Source organism: Scomber scombrus, chromosome 13 (genome assembly GCF_963691925.1).
Source record: "Scomber scombrus chromosome 13, fScoSco1.1, whole genome shotgun sequence".
In the NCBI taxonomy this organism is placed as follows: Eukaryota; Metazoa; Chordata; class Actinopteri; order Scombriformes; family Scombridae; genus Scomber; species Scomber scombrus.
In genome coordinates this window covers 21578229-21596328 of record NC_084982.1, presented here as the reverse complement: position 1 = coordinate 21596328, position 18100 = coordinate 21578229, and the positions used below count along the sequence as shown (strand labels likewise).

Below are 18100 nucleotides of genomic sequence, written 5' to 3'. Positions count from 1 at the left end.
GATATTTGTGCCAACAGCCTATCGGGGACTAGCTGGCACTTTGTGAAACCATATAGGTGGGTGTTTTGTCATGTGTTCCCTTGTTGGATGTTGAAAAGATCAGATCATTTTCGTTTTTTTTAAAATAGTTATTAATATAGACGTTGATATACCGTGGGGTCCAAAAACCTGAGACCACTTTCAGATTCAAATAAATAATAGTGGTCTCAGACTTTTGGGCCCCACTGTAGGTATCCCGTTGATTCACACCAGGCTTTTATACACAGAAGTATAAAGTTTAATTATTGCCCTCAATAGGAAATAGGAGTATATTCTGAATTACTATGTCTGTGTGTGTGTTTGTGTGTTTGTGTGTTTGTGTGTGTGTGTGTGTGTGTGTGTGTGTGTGTGTGTGTGTGTGTGTGTGTGTGTGTGTGTGTGTGTGTGTGTGTGTGTGTGTGTGTGTGTACGTGTAGTGACGGAGTAGTATTCACTTATCTGGCCAAGGGCATATCCATTGAAATTCAACACCACTGTACTGTGGTCGCCCATAAAAGCCCTGACACCCAACTTCGTTCCACTGCAGTGATGCAATCAATCACAAGTGTAACACAAGGCAAACTCATCCAGTCAAGCACCACTGTCGTTCATGAGGGCCTCTGTTCCATTCCACATAACCCTCATTAATAATATACCCTCACTCAATCCTTTGTTCAACATAATTTAACCCTGATTATAGTCCCAAAATAAAGAAAATAAAAAGACACAACAACTTTAAAGTGTAATTTTTTTGTTTAGTCAACCTCAGCAAAATATGGAGTCTATAGTCAGTCTGGTGTAGGGTTCATACATTTATTAAGACTTTTCCCATCATTTGTGTGTCATGCTATATGCACATGTTGAAACAAATCCATTTAAAACATGCTGGAGTTTTTGCTTGATTTAAATCATGTACCGTATACTTTGCAGTGCTGCTGACCAAAGAATACCAAAGCTTTCTGATGTGATTTTATCAACATTTGTCTATCCATTGGAACACATTTCAAATCAACCCACAGACCTTTTCTGCACTATTGCTTTTGTTCTCCTTTTTGGCACTAATAACAGTATTTCCCATCTCTTGGCGTTTTTTGAAATTGCGTGTGACAGCTTCCTAACTTTTGGTAAATATGGCTTCAGCTTTATCTGTGATCATTTGCTTTTGTGTTCGCTAATAACACAATGCAAGTGTTGAGACTGACATACCATGTTAGTCTTTGTGTTTGACTGTTTCTGTTGAATGACAGTGATCCCAGATCGCTCTGCATGTAAGTAGCATTTATGACCCCCAAGCTATCCTTTAAGCTCATGCATGTGCCCGACAAAAGAAGTAAAATGGTTTCAATGAGAAAACAGGTACACAACGCAGCACAATCACAGAGGGAGTCAGAGCTGATAGACTGCTTCACTCAGAGGATCTGGTAGCTGTTGTAACTGGCTGTGAATGTCAATCAGTCTGTCAGCTGAAACCACACATGCCAAAAGTTTGAAGAGGACACAATTTAACAGTTTTTGCATTTAGATTTCAGTATTTCAGTGTGAATGGCTGGCGAAAGCAATCCACACTGGTGTGCATGTGATCTAACATGCCACTGATTATGGCTCCCTCTACAGTGTTGAATAAAGGCAGATCGCTCTTTAAACTCCAGAAAGGATTAAGTAATTCACTAGCCTGCCAGATAATCAGATGCACAGTATGAGCAAAATCATTTGCAAATTTGTCAGTTGTTCTCTTTTCCTACTTGGTGAAGCTGGCCTCCACACTTTGTTTAGTTATTTTTATCATTGGCTATTTCACTTCAATCATATCTATCTCAGTCTTTTTAATAGAATTTCCTCGTATAAGTTGATTTGTTTGCTGCAGAAAGCTCTCATGGGTTCATCCAGTAGAAAAAGTTTCCCCCTACTAACTTGAGCTCTGTTTCATTGCAGAGAGTTTATGCCTGATGCAGCATTTCCACCATTGTTAGATGAAAGGTGATGATTTTCAAGTGTTGCAAGTGTTCATATCAAAATAGTGATTGCCTCATGCTGTTTCTCAGGCAGAGTAATGTGCATGATCAGCATTACATTTGGATTCAGTTACTCTGTGTAATTTACTTTTGTTGATGTGAGGGATCCATGTAAATATGCTTTCCACACCCTGCTGTGTTATTTACTGCCATGCTTGTCGAAATTCACCTTTGTGATTGCCAGTTGGATGTTACCTCAAATAGTAAAGTTGCACTATATAATATAAGCAATATTTCTTCATTACAAATGGATCAAATTGCTATGAGTAATGTGAGAGAGAGCCCTCACAAATAACTATCAGCTGACTCTGTGGTTCCCTCTAAATCTCCCATGAGTATTTTTTTAGAATAAAATATATCTTTACTGTCCACCCGGGTGGAAAAATGTCTTTTGCTAACCAGAGACACTACACATGATTCTTACAAGAAAGAGATAGTGAAGCAGTCAATATAACATTACATTCAATGTGACATTATACATTAAAAACAGTTCAAGTTATGTCTGTGGCTTAAAGCTCATCAGTCACTTTACAGAATTTTTTTTTTTTTTTAGATCTTTCAGCTCTTTATTTTGGAGCTGAAGTTTTGTTACATTCTTACAGCTCCTTTCAACTTCATTTCCAGCTGCAGCAGACAGATGTTTGCATCACAAAAGCTCTGATAAACTCACTTTAAAATACCTGCACAGAACCAAATTGCCAACACACAGTCAGTGATTAGCTGGTAAACATAATTGAGCATCTAGCAGCTAAAGACACAAATATTTCCCAGGCATCAGTGAACAGAACTGTAAGTGAATATCTGAATGAATATCAGACCTAATATTTGCCAGGTCAGCATAAACATAACAGGTATCTGTTTGCTTACACACTGAGGAGCTTGTTGTGGAGGGTTTTCTTATTACTACTGCTTAAAGTAAACAAATAAAAACAATTTTTTTAAAAAGGTAAACTTTGACTTCCACATGACCCAAAAGCAACTTCACACCAACATCTGAAAATTGCCTATTTAATAAGATGAATTGCAAAGATAGCATGCAACTTAAACTGTGTGTAGATGTGTGTGGATCTCAAAGAATTGTGGATTTTCCTGAGCTAAACTGACATTTTTGACTCAATTTTAAAACCCTGCAGCCAGTCTCATGCTGCAATATTTGCTGCAATATTACTACGTTATAAAGTTTGCTGGATAATGAGAGAAACCCCAAACAGTTCTTTCAGTGTAAAATAATTTTGTCCATAATCCCAAATACCTCTTTCTCTCTTTGAGGGCAACAGATGCTCTCTATCATTAGATCCTCAATATGTTCCAGGCTTACTAGGGTTCTAGGCAATATGGCATCAGAGATTAGATTTCCCATTTAATTTCCCATGTAATTGTTAATGTCAATGAGAAATGACAGTACTGGATTTGCAAAATTGTACAAGTAATGTAGTGAAGATAATGTGTACTATATTTATACTTTGTGCATCTTGTCACCAGTAGCTCATTGATGTGTCTGTGCAGTTTTGGTCTTTTGGACTTGTTCCTCTCTCATAATCCGGTTAGGACAGGCTTGGCCCTGCCATGGAAAAATCAGCCTCTGGTTATCTTGTGATCAGGCCTTTTCTGAATCCACCCTATTGTTTTCTAGTTTCACAACTCTCCAGAAGTGATGTATGCAGTTTCTGTTATTCCTCCTCCAGGTGTGTCCAGGCTTCTTTGGTTCTGTGTCACTTTACAGAAACAATGCAGAGCTGAAATTATGTAAGCTTGGCAAAAATAAGTCTTCTTTCCCAAAAAATCTCCCCTAAAATCACACACTATGATAAATGACGGTAAGTGAAAGTAATACTCTCCTCTCCATGTCATTACATATACACTTTATTTCAAAACCAGATTATTATTTTATCCTGTAACTGTTTTACTTTCTTTGCTTCTATCTCCACTGCCCTCCATTTCTCACCTCATATGTGATCAAAACATGATTAACAAAGCAGGTGATTAATAAGCATGCAGTGGCTAAAACAGAACATACTGTGATACTTTAGTAGGGACCACAAACTCAATGGAGAGCACTGTATGACAGGTGAACTGGGAACAACCACAACAAAATTAGAAAGTCATGAAAATTGAGTTATCTCTCGATGGGCTATAAATAACCGCAGCATAGTTGTGAGCATGAGCATGACAATTATGCTATGCTTTGTACTGTCTGTTCTCTCCCCACATCTATCCCCCAGTCACCTTACCCTGTATTCCCCCACCCACCCCCAGTTCCTCTCTCCATCTCTTTGTCTGTGTCTCACTCTCCCCCAATTTCTCTCTCTGCTGGATGAGTGTGTTTTGTTAGGGAGGGCTGATTCTTCATACTTGGCTGAGGCTTTATGGACAATAAAGATCTGATTTCAAAGTCCGGCAGGGTGTTGGGCCTGGGGTCTTGGCTCACAGCTTTAGTTGCCTGCTGGGAGGAGACACTGCACAGCCCCTAACCAGATGGCCATCATCAGCCTACATACAGAAGATACATGTTGTACAATATGTGTATGGTTCAAATTCTTGTATGTGTCCAGAACTGTGTTTCACCACTATGCCCTTAGCCAGAGTCACTGAGAGCCACTAAATGACTAGATTTAAATTTGTAATGCTTTCACACTGTACAGTGCTGGATATTGCATTTTCCTTACAAGATGTTTTGCCTGATTTAAAAGCTAAACAAGTGTCTAGATAGATTTTGCATAAAAAAAATGATATTCTGCAGCTGACTCTCAAATGTTGGAGTTTCACTGAACACACCACAAGGGAAACTTTTCAAAATACTCAGTGCTGGCAACTGTATTGCACAACATGCACTCACAACAACAACTCTAAGAGCCAAAAACTCATAGTCATGCTCAAAGACACTTCAGCAGACCTGACGTCCGCCAACACAGGAGCTGGAACCAGGGTTCATTGGTTTAAGTGTCTCCCTACCCACCCTCCTTCCTTTCCCCTGACGCCATGTTAACCTCAAACAGATTTGTGATTAATTGGAGTCATCCAGTTGTTTATTCCCTGACTGTCTCATCTTAATCACATAGCTCTGAGTGGAGATGTGTGACGTGTCCTTCCAGTATGTATAACACATCTGCAGGGACAGTGCTGTAAAGGAGAACGCCTTGATAGATGCAGGACTACAAGCTGTCACCACTGCATTTTTCAGTCATTACATTAAACTTATAATGTTCTTTCCTTCCACAATATATTTTATAGTAGATGACAACGATGAAATATGTGGTACTTGTATTAGAGAAAGAGAAAACTGTCAAGGGTGGAGCAGGGATTTAGTGATATGACTTGATCTCACAGCATTGCCTGTGCCCCACGTGTCTTTCTTTTTAATATACTCCTAATGTTTTCTTTTAGCATTCCTAAACTCCATCACTATGTATATGGGCATGTTCAGTCAAACACATTTATTTAAGTTCACACTGGTTCAAACTGATATAACCTCACACAATCTCACTGGGCCAGTCAACTGATGGGTATATGTGTTTTAAAGCAAGCTTATCATAAATTGTTTCAAGTGTACCCTCAATATTACATTTAGGTCCAACAGGCTGTGGCAACCATGTGTAGCCATGGTCGCTGTGTGACTTTATGGATGGCAGTGTCAGTCTGTTGGTCCACCAATTTGGTTTAAACTGCATTCTAAACAACTATTGAATAGATGGCTATGCAATTTTGTACACACATTCATGGTCCCAGTGGATGGTCCTGACTTTGGTGATCCCCCAACTTTTCCTTTTGCACCACCATGAGGCAGGTTTGGACTTTAATGACATGTCTTGACAACTATCAGATGGATTGCCATGAAACTTGGTACACACATACATGTTCCCCTCAGGGTGTATTGTAATAACTTTAGTGATCCTGTGAGTTTTCATCTTGGATCATGATCTGAACATTTTTTTAATTTGTCTAAAAGTTTGGTCAAAAATAAATAACATTCCCATCATCCTCACCTAAACTTTGCATTTAATGCTAATTAACAAATGTTAGCATGCTAAATTAAGATGGTGAACATCAGCATGTTGCTATGCTAGCACTAGCATTTAGCTCAAGCACTGTAAGTCTTGTTCATGCCAAAACATCACAGTAAAAAGGGCCTAAACTATCTGTGTTAGTGATTTTGTATCTAACACCTTCACTCATGTACCTTCTGTACAACAGAACCATGACCAATCCACTTCCCCAAGTCACAGCGTGACGATGGATTTCTGTAAGATACTGTTTGTTTCCTGGAAAACTTCATTATGCTGTTAAGTTTTTACAATGTTACAATTTCGATTGGAAGACGCTTTTATGCAAAGTGACGTTCACGTGAGGGTTAATAAAACACAAGCCATGAGAGAACAATGCAAGTAAGTACCATAAAGCTAAGTTCAGGCCCAATAGAGGACATAGGTGGCAACAGGCAGTACACAGAGGCAATGCATAGTGTCCGTCAGGTGTGGAGGTGTTTGCAAAATAGCTAGTTTCTTAACCTTTTTCTTAAAGATCGAGAGGGACTCGATCGAACGGAGATTGTTAACAGAAGAAAAGCGTCTAGCAAGTAACTTAGTGCCCTGTTGTGATGGTAGCACCAGGCGCCCAATCATTGGCAGAGCACAATGAGCGGGAGGGAGTGTAGAGGGAATTCAATTAGGCGGGAGCCATTTAAGTTGCTTTTTTGTGAGCAAATATCAAGGTTTTGAATTTTAGGTGGGCAGCAACTGGCCAGTGGAGGGATATGAACAGCGGAGTGATGTGCTGTTTTAGGCACTTTGAAGACCAGGCGCATGACCATCACATCATAGATCATCTGTAGAGGTTTGAACGTTCATGTGGGGACACCTGCCAGTAAGGAGTTGCAGCAGTCAACGCATGATATTACAAGAGTCTGTACCAGGAGTTTGACTGCATGCTTGGACAGGTAGGGTCTGATCTTCCTTATGTTGTACAGAGCAAATCGACACAACCGAGCAATCAAATCTATGTGAATCTTTCAGGTCAGGTGGTCATCAATCATGATACCCAAGTTTCGAGTAGACTTTGTGGACATGAGTTTGGCTGATTTGATCTGGATATTGATCTATCGTTGTATAGAAGGAATGGCTGGAATGAAAAGTAGCTCAGACTTGGAGAGGTTACACTGATGATGGCGTTCCTTCATCCATGCCAAATATCGGCAAAGCATGACGAGATCTGTGCCAAGACTATGAGGTCTTCCTGAGGTTTATGCCATTTATCCCCATTAAAAGAGTTTTTAGGGGGACGTTTTTCCTTATCTGAATCGAAGGTCTAAGGATAGAGAGTGTAATATGTTGTACAGATTGTAAAGCCCCTTGAGGCAAATTTGTGATTTGTGATAGCAGACTATATAAATAAAACTGACATGACTTGAATTGACCTATCTGTACAGACACAATACTTAATAAACAATCATTTGTAATAACTTGTGGTTTCTCCCAGAGTCTGTCATTGATTGAACTGAAACAGCATTGGTCTGGGTTATGAAGTGTTCCCTCCCTCCCTCCTCCACCTCAGAAAAGCTAACAGGCCTAACCCCTGTCCTACCACACCTATCGTACACACGCTTCACACACATTCTCCCTCTCACACTGCTTTCTTCTGGGCGTGAAATGGATTCCTACTGTCTGCCAGAATGCACCACCTATCTCTGGATGTGATTCTCTTTCACCCTCTTTCTCTTTTTCTTCTCTTTCTCTTCCTCTGTGCCACACGTTTGCCCTTTTGTTTCCAGAGAAAAATGCCTGCCCTGCACTGCAAAGTATACAAAACACATTCCCGGGTGATTATGATCAAGAATGATTACAAATCCCATTGGAGATAATATTTTATATGACAACTTGAATTAGATCTAAATCAGAAACACATGACAGCCCTAACCTTTTTAAAACAAACCACAGTCATCCCTGGAATCCCCAGAAGAAAGGCATGTTCATGAAATTCCTTCACACACACACACACACACACACACACACACACACACACACACACACACACACACACACACACACACACACACACACACATTGAAAGTGTGTGTGGGGTTGTAATATATTACACTGTATTGTAGTATATTGATACCTCTCGCCGCCACATGACCTTACATGACATTACATGTCCAGAAGGAACCGATAGGGAGAGAAAGAAGGAAGGAACTGAAGTTATGCAAAATTATGGTCTTGTTACAGCAAGTAATGGAAGTAAACTCTGTTTCAGGCAACACTGTCTCACTGAGAATGGTTATAATCTGTCAACAAAGGCTCTGTAATTTGGTGTAATACAGATATATTCTGTTTTCTGTCTCATTCAGGGTTGACTCAGAGACCCCATGATAATTGGACACACATTATTTGGATCATAACAATCTGCAGACACTTGGAATCGACCACTTGATCAGTTATCCCGAAGAATAAATTGCAACTCTACTGAGAAGCGATGACAAAGACTTGAACTTCAAGTTTCCATTAAACCAGGTACAGATCTTTTCTTGCTAACATCTAACTTATATTACTTGAAATGCCAGAGGAATTTGAATTGTTCAATGAGCCCAGACTAAATCTCCTCCTGCGGAGCCATATTTGAACACAGGCAGAAAGTAGAGGAGAGAAGTTTAACTAGATGGTGTCTGTGTTTGGCCCTCAACAGCAAGTTTTTATTTGATTGATTTTATAAGTGGATTTCTTATGACCTCTTTTGAGAGGATTAATTAATTGCTATGAATGCATAACTGGAAACACTTTTACAAGAGTTCACAAGGTCAATTCTGACTACATGAAGGGTACTTGAGTTTTCTTCACTGTGAATTCTACCCAGCAGCAATAATTAAAAATAACTAACCACATTTCCCTACATACTGTGCTTAAGTGCAATTTTGAGATATGTGTACTTTACTGAGTACTTCAACTTTATTCTGCAACTTTATTCTGCTTTTCACTGTTACACCACACAGGGAAGTATTCAATATGTTTGCTCCCCTACATTTACTTGACAGCTGTAGTTACTTTGCAGATTAAGATTTTACAACATAACAAATGTTCATTTTATGAAAATATGATGCAGATTAAACTCCCCAAAAAGTAAATAAAAATCAGTTAAAGGATAGGTTCATGATTTTTCCAATTTGTCTTAAAACAAATAGCCAGGCACCCAAGTGAACATTGAAACAGGTTTTCCTCACTGTAATCATTCCTCCTGTTCATACTGACCATTAGAAGATCCGCTCCAAATGCTGTACCCAGTTTACAGTGTAAGTGATGGGGCACAAAATTCACAGTCTTTGCTTTGAGCAAAATTAATTTTAATTAGTTTATCTGAAGATATTAGGAGGCTCTCACAGTGTTTTCCTATTCAAGTTCACACACTTCAATGGAAGGATCATAACAAAAAGAGGGAATTTGAAAGATATCACTTAATTTTACTAATCTGGACTGCTGAAGTTTTGTTTTCGCTTGAAATAAATAATTACATTTTTTTTTAAATTGCACAGAAAGAGGACTGCAGATTTTGTACCCCATCACTTACATTGGAAGTGCATTATGAAGAGATCTCTTTGTATTCAGTATGAACAATAGGAATGATTACAGCGATAAAAAAGACATGTCAATGTTCATTTAGGCACCTGAATATTGTTTTAAGACACATTTAAAAAATCGGAACCTATCATTTAAATGTAGGTCCCTCTCAACTAGCTTCAGCATTGCAATAGGCTTTATATGCTACAGTTGTACTATTTACTATTTTCTAAGCAAAGTTTGAATGTAGGACTTCTGCTTGTAATGCATTTTGATATTGTTACTTTTTCTTATGCAAAGTATTTGAGCACTCCTTCCATGAGAACAAACATGCTCAAAATACATCCTTTCCTTTGTAGGGGTGGACAAAATAACAGGAACAGCTGGCATGCAAACTATTACGCATTGAACATTTTTATAGGTTATGACGTCAAGCCCTCGGCAGCTAATAAGCCTCTTTTAAACAGAAGCAGAGCTGTTGAGAACATATAAATGCTGACTGTGTGAAAACTCCTATCTTAATTAAATAGATGTTATTGATCTTTTATAATTTGAAGTGAAACTTTACATTGTACTTAAAGAATCACTGTCACAACCCCAGAAAAACCATTTAAGATCTTCTGTCAAGTTGAGCATTGATGTGATTAACTACCAGATTTTCCTATTTTCTCATAAAAGTTAACCATTTGGACTGTGTTATTCTTAATCCAATAGCTGCAATAATTTAGGCAGGAGAGGGACAGAGTAGACATGTTCTCCAAATGCGTCACATCCATTTGTGAGTAATGATAACATTACAGCTGAACCTTTGATTATTAGATTAGATTTGGCCAAAGCGCAGTGTGATGCTTTTCCCATACACTGTGTGTTTGTGTGTACACAGACAGATGTGTTTCCATTGTGTTAATAGCATTTTCTAAGTTTCCCACACTTTTGCCAGTTTCGCTCACTAGAAAAAGAAAGGTACTCTTTGTCCTTATGCTGTTTTTTACCATGTTCAGTTTTTAATCTTAGTTCAAAGCCGAAACATAAATGAGGTAGATTTATTTTTGTGATTATGACTATGATAATCATATGCATTCATTTGAGTTGAAAGGTATTGTCAAATTGTTCCCACTGGATTTTTCACAAGAAATGAAAGCTGGCATAATTTGTATTCACTCTTACAACGCCCTCACACACAGGCTGACTGACTGTTCAGTGTGATTCATCAGCATTACCGGCAGAACAGTAACTTTATTATAACAGATCTTATCAAGTCCCTGCTCACCATTTGAAAGCTCTGAGTCTTTTTACTCTTTCTTCTTTGTCCAACTTGTGTCCAGAGGGCTTGTGGTGTTGCCGCTTGTTTACAAAGAGATAGAGAGGAACCAGCCAGATGGGTAACAAACACACAGATAAAAACACACACACACTGACACACACACACACACACACACACACACACACACACACACACACACACACACACACACACACACACACACACACACACACACACACACACACACACACACACACACACAAACACACACACACACACACACACAGATTGTCTGAGAGATAGAGGCTGCAGATGACTTTTGGATCTGCTTTCATCCAAGTCTCTCACCCGCCACACACACACACACAGTTGTGTTTCCATCCCTTCGGAGGACATTACATTGACTTTACATTCATTTCCTGGAGACTTACTCTAACCATAACCGCTACTTTCCTAACCCTAACCGTACCGTAACCAAGCCTTCACCCTAAAATTTAACGATTTACTTCATGGTGACTTGCTTTTTATCCCCAAATAGGAGGCAAGTCCCCACAGTGTGACTCTGTAAACTGGTTTATGTCCCCACAATATGAGTAATACCTGGCGCACACACACATTCACAAACAGGGCACTCAACATAGACACATAGCTTTTAAAAAAGAAGAAGCAGCAATACCACAATATATGCTTATCACGAAAATCATAGAGGTGAATTCCCTTCCTCCTTATGTTTGAAGAATCTCAGTGTGACATTTGAGTGCTTCATTGTGTGCAAACTGATGCAATTTTAATGATAATTTCTAAGCTTTATTCTAAAGATTTAACCTCAATAAATTAAAAAGGAAGCAGTACTTTTCACTTTAACATGTGTTCTGTGGGTAAAAATCACTGCATTTGTATTGCTTTAACTGAGTGAATTTTATACATACATAGCTTCACTTACAGTAATAAAATTCTTTACTCGTTTAGTTGACCGGTGAGAGAAACTTTCTTTTTTTGTTTCATTTTTGTGATTCCATTACTAAGATCTATACTGGAGAGAAGATCTGTCTGACTAGGTGTGAGAGAAAGTTTCAATACTGATTTATGCTGTTTCCCAGCTGTTATTGTAACATACCCACACATGGCCTATTCCCTCCTTTTACATGTGGAGGAAATTAAGCTCTGCTGTGACTTCAGACATTGTGAACTGTGAGGCCAGTCCGTTTGTTTGTATGCAGCACCATCTTGTGGGAGAGATTAAAAGTAGATGAAAGACACTGAAGACTAAGAAGATGTGGATGGATGTGAAGTTAGTAATGGATCAAATTCAGACCTAAAGGAAAATACAATAAATTACTACACATACGACTACATATTATATTTACATTTTCAGATAAATGACCTGACAGTCTTTAATTTTTACTGAACCTAGTAATTCTCAAGGGTTAAAATCACAACAATACTGCATAACACCCAGACTGCTCATTTAGATTAGATAGTTTATTGCCCAACAACTTTCACTGTTTATTTTGCACTGCATTATTAGGCTGCACTGAGGTATATGTACAGATCTATGAACTGATAGCAACAACTTTCATTATAACATCACAATGTATAAAAAAGAGTGCTGAAGGGATAGCGAAATGCATAAATTGGGATCTGTCTATTTCGTATTAGCTTAATAGTGTTTTTAAAGACTATGTGAAGAGTATAGCTTCATTTGGGGATAAATAAAGACACAAGTCACATGTTTATTCAGGGCCATATAGCCAGCATGGAGGACACTGGGGTCATATTTGCTATATTTCTTATGGCAGACCTCAGAATAGTGAAGCTTAAATGTTCCCTTTGGGGTGATTTGGCTTGCAGACAGCAGTCCATAATAACAAATACAAAAACAAACTGAACAATGAGTAACAACAGCAATCAATGCAAAATAACGCACAAACATAAGTTAATGGTAAGATCACAAATAATAATCAAAAATGGTTGACTATAGCGACATGAATAAATACATGGCATTCATTCAATTATATAAGAGAGGCAGCTCACTGAAGATGAAGTTGCTAAATTAATATAATCTATGGCCAATAACAAGACTGTATGTGACCACATTTGATACTCTCCTCCAACAGATCTAAACCAACATGGAGAGGCACGGATCGTCCAATCAAAAAGCACGTGAGTGAGATACATAACTTGCAATACTCGTTGTGGCCACCCGGTGGCAGCACATGTAAACACATGTCACCTTACGCAAGCTGTTATCAAACGCTGGATGTTGTTCTGTAATGTTTGGCAGCCCTTGTCTCTGATCCTGATCCAGTGATCCTATTGTCACGCTGGAGGTAAGTCGTCTATAATCCTTAATACAGGGAGAAGTTACTCAGAGCAGGAGTTTAATTTAAGTTTGAGTCATGTTGTCAAAGTGTTAAACAATAGAAGTACAATCGCGTTACATCCAAGTTCATATATTCCTTGCATTTGTGTTTTCCTACAGTGTGTTTATGTTTAGTTTTAGTCTTTCTTTAGCTTCTTTGACTTTTACACATGTGGAAAACTTAATGTAGAAATAAGAACTTGTCCTGACAGTGGCTTTTCTTGTGTCTGTGTTTTCTGACATAGGAAGGGGCTGTTACATCACTGACACAATCATGAAGTCCATCGCTTGTATTTCTTCCTCTGTGAGAGCGGCCTGTCAGCACACCTCAGCTTGTTTCCCTTTGAATCTGAATCGGGCTTTAATTCGGTGCAGTCCTGCAGGTAGATGCACAAATGCGACTTTTGCCAGTAAAACTGTTGTTGCGCAACAACCATGCGTAACTGGTGTGCGTGCTTTTCATAGTACGCACGTAAGCGCAGCAGCAGTCCAGCAGGTGAGTGCAGCCCCTCTCCCCACACCGGTATATGTACCGGGGAAAAGAGAGGACGACTTGAGTGTGACCCAGCTTGGAAGATGCATAACACCTCAAACATCTGCAACATCGGCCCGACACCTGTCCCCGTACAGCCCATACACCAAAACTCAAAGTAGCACAGCTGTCAACATCCAGTCATTGTTTGAAGGGGAAGTCATCCAGGAGCTGTGCACCAGGATGGCACACTTCCCAGTCAATGATAGGGCGGAAGGACTGGCCACTTTACTGGGAGCATGTGTTGAGTTTGGCGTGGAAGCCCACAACCCACTAGTCTCCAGACTGATAAATGAGTGCCAGGAGCTCATCTCCAGCCGAGACATCGAGGTGGCACAGCTCTGCCAGCTGGGTGAGGTGGCATACGCCCTGGAAGGCTACCAGTCAGCAATGGTGACAGGCGTCCTGGACTCCATAGGTGCAGCTATAGAAGAAAACGTTGTCTCTCCCAGTGAGGCTGTCAGAGTCTACTCACTCCTGGCTCTGTGTTACCAACCTGCCAACCAGAAGCAGACGCTCATGCTATCCACTTTGCACAGACACACACAAAGGCTGGTCCACAGGCTAAAAGCTAGGCAAGTCTGTGATATTCTGCAGTCCCTGCTGAAGTTACAGCAGAGACAGGTATGTACTGTAGAACAGCCACTTATCAGCTTCTCGCTCATTTCTGATGTGAAATTTGCTCTCACTTTTTAAACACAGCACATTGAATTGTCCTTTTGATAACTCAGTTTCTTTACACAGATATGTGTGATTAAAATAAATGTAATGGTTGGGATATATTCCTCTATGTAAAGTACTAATGACAGGATATTAATACCTATAATGATTTTCTGTTTGACAGGCCATTTCCTTGGTGCTGAGGCTGAGTCACAGAGCATCACGAGTCTTTAAAGCTTTCAGTGATGATGAAGTGATTAAGGTGCTCTCTGCCTTAATGATCCTGGGACAGCATGATGAAGAGCTCCTGTCTGCTATGGACAAACATGTTCCAGGTGTGTTTTATTAAGCGAAACCTGTCTATTTGTTTGAATCAGTTGTATTCCCCACGCCTCCTCTGCTTTAGTTTTTTGAAGAAATGTTGAGTTAATCATGGAGTTCTTTGCTGTGTTTGTCAGCGAGACTGGGAAAGTGTGATCCCGAGTTGATCAGCACTGTCATGGAGTACTGTCTGCAAACAAGGTGCCGCTCTGAGCCCATCTTTGAAGCTGTGGCTGAGAACTTTGTGTGCCATGCTGAGAGGCACACCACCCTCCAGATAGCCAAACAGATCATTGCAATGGGGAGACTCAACTACCTGCCACAGGTGAGCGCTGTTTATAATGTAATACTGTACATGAACCAAAAGGCAATGAAATGGAGTGAGTCTATGGCTGATTTGCAAGCATGCATCCTTTTTGGACAAAAAAAATAAGTTCCTCTTACATGCCATAAAGAATAATCTGTAATCTCCTTTATTCCTCAGTGCTCCAATCAGATGTTTAAGGAGCTGGAGAGGATTTTATCATCAAGGTTTTCCCATTTCCAGCCTCGCTCGTTGATAGAGGTTCTGCACGCCTGCATCCACCTGGAACGTTTCCCGCTCAACTTCATGTCCAAAGTCTTCAGCCCGTACTTCCTACAGAGGCTACAGGGTGTGTATAAGCTTTGTATTGCTTACTGTAAGAGAAGAAGAAGAGAAGGAGAGAGAAACTTTATCACATCACGCTTTCATCAAGTGTTTTCTTCGTATTTTCTGTCTGAGGAGGGTTTAGAAATACACCGGTAGCTAAGTATCAGGGACAGTCGTGTCCTTTACTGCTGGTTGCTCAAACAAACAGCCTTAAAAATACTCTTGGGCTCTGTTATGCCAACATATCACGTGCTGCTGTCTGTATATACAAGGCTGGATTTTGTAATAGTTGCAGTATTTTTGTTAATGTACTATGTATTTATTAGTGCATGGTTATATATTGTCGTTTGTCAAAAAAAATTGCTGTCATACCAAAGCTATTAGTTTACAGCACATTTCACAATATGTAATATGTATGTAACAGGATATGTAAAGTCTGTGATGTAAGCTGCCCTTGTCTGTCCTACAGCACAGGGAGAGCCATTGGACAAGAACGCACTGGGACAACTGACACAGATCCATCTCTCCTCATCATTAGAGTGCAGTTACTACTGGGTGAGCATCATACAACATAAGTTTTATAGATTTCTTATAGCTTAAACAGTGTTTACTGAGCTGCATTTACTCATTTTTTTTCAAAGTATTCATAGTAGTTGCCTGAATAAAAGCAGTGTCTTTCCACTTAGCTTTTAGAAAAATGATTGATTCAGATAATTAATAACATGAATTAAGTTGTCTTCATGCCTTTCTCATCAGGGTCCAAGGCTGCCCTTCTTCCTCCATGTGAAGAGGTTTTCCTCTGTGGATCAGGCCTTTGAGACGCCTATGGAGAGTCTTTTGTACAAACATGTCAAAGGGCCGCTGACACACCTACTGGGGGGAAAGTTTTACTCCACCAGTATATTTACTTATAGTGGATACACTGTAGGTAAGTTACAAGCTTACAAATATACACAAGTAAATGATAGATGCAATATTAGAATACTTTGTAGTATATCCCTTCAAAAAGAAACAACCACGTGGCTCATTTAGTCAGTAGCTCACCTTCACTCCACGTGTTTCGACACCTTACTGTTGATAATGTACTCACTGATAACTTGTTGTTTCCATTTTCTGTCCAGATGTGGAGATTTGCCTGGATGAGAATGGATTTGTTCTGCCCCTCACTGAGTGGGATCAGACATACAGAAGGTAGAAACCCAACTGCTGCAATGTTAGATTTACAAAAGATACAACACACACTGATTAACACAACAATCATTTCCATTTTGAACCAGCTGAAAGTTAACAGACCATGTCTTTTTGTAGTTTTGCAAACCAGTTGTATAACTTTTGCACCTCTTCTGAAATGATTATCCGAACTTCTTCTTCAAGCCAACAAAATGACACAATATTCTTTCTTGTTCATGTGTAGGATGGCACTTTGTTTAGATGGTCAAAGCCGTTTCTGCAATAACACGCAACACCTTCTGGGAAAGGAAGCGACTAAGAGGAGACACCTCCGCAGGATGGGCTATGAGGTGGTGCAGGTATGCCTAGCAAAAAATGGTGCATCAAAATTAAAACTACACACTGACAAAGTTTATGAATGTCCTCATCATAAATCTGGATCGTTGCATCTAGGCAGCTTTATTCACTGCTGATTTGCAGCTTCTTCTTGAAGTATGAATTTGTTTTGCCATTCTTCCAGTTGTATTTGTTGATGCTGTGATTTTGATTTTTTATATACACACACGTGCTCAGATGTGATTTATTATTGGCTCAGACTGTGCCTCTTTGTTGTAGTAGTTTTTTGTCTACATTTTTATTTATCTTTAAAGTGTGATATCCATGGAAAAATCGGTCTGCAATAAAATGTCTCAGCAGCTTTTTTTTGGATTGAGCTTTCAGCAAGACAAAATGAAACACAAATGAAACACTTTCTCCCTCTTCAGCTCCCAACTCGATCTGTGCTTTTTCTCCTATAGATCCCTTACTTTGAATTTGAGAAGCTAAGAAGTCATGTGGAACAGGTTCAATATCTTCACAACAAGATCTTCCCCACCATTTTCAAGTTCATTCACTGACCTCAGGTGACTAGCAGGTTGAGCACAACTTCAAACAAAGATTCCCCAGAGACTTTTAATGGTTGATTCTCACATTTTTGTATAAAATCAACAAACTTTCCAATGAGGTGTATCAACATTTGACTGAGTGTTGCATACTTGTTATATACAGTGCAATATGAAGAGGATATACTGTCATTACTGTCAGAAAATGCTACATACATATCCTAATGGGAGGATACTCATTTTACTGTCTGGGAATAAGGCAGGGAACATTTCACAGGCCTGTAAATTCTGAACTGAAGTTACTGTATAACAGTATCTGATAGTATAACAGTATGGATTGTTTTAAAAGGATATTTTTTAACAATGTTGCTGGTATCAAAGCTGTCTGTTGAGGTAACTGAGCAATTAGATGTGTATAGATATGGGTCATTTTACTATTAAAAGATGGGGGGGAAATCATATCCCTTTCAAATAATGCAGCTATTTAATAGCTAAAATACTTGTTAACTTATTATACCGGTAAATGGAGTGAATAAATAATAAATAATTTAATGTTATGTAAATATTGGCAGTGACACCGTGTTGTGGCTTTGCATTTCTTTGGGGCTGGAAAAATTACATGGACTTGTAATTGGCCTAAACATTTTGACTTTTAATGTTACAGACATACATGTATAATATGTGATTAGCTCTGTGCTTTTATTAAAT

At 39.2% G+C, this 18100-nt stretch overlaps 1 protein-coding gene across 1 annotated transcript; it reads left to right on the top strand.

Moving 5' to 3' along the window:
- Nucleotides 1–14641: 14641 nt before the first annotated feature.
- On the top strand, nucleotides 14642–17650 carry LOC133992634 (FAST kinase domain-containing protein 3, mitochondrial-like). The gene is made up of 8 exons (XM_062431319.1): nucleotides 14642–14724; nucleotides 14848–15035; nucleotides 15195–15363; nucleotides 15811–15896; nucleotides 16098–16269; nucleotides 16463–16532; nucleotides 16756–16870; nucleotides 17309–17650. Exons 1-8 carry the CDS (start codon nucleotides 14667–14669, stop codon nucleotides 17405–17407), a joined length of 957 nt encoding a protein of 318 aa, XP_062287303.1. The 5' UTR covers nucleotides 14642–14666; the 3' UTR covers nucleotides 17408–17650.
- Nucleotides 17651–18100: the final 450 nt, after the last annotated feature.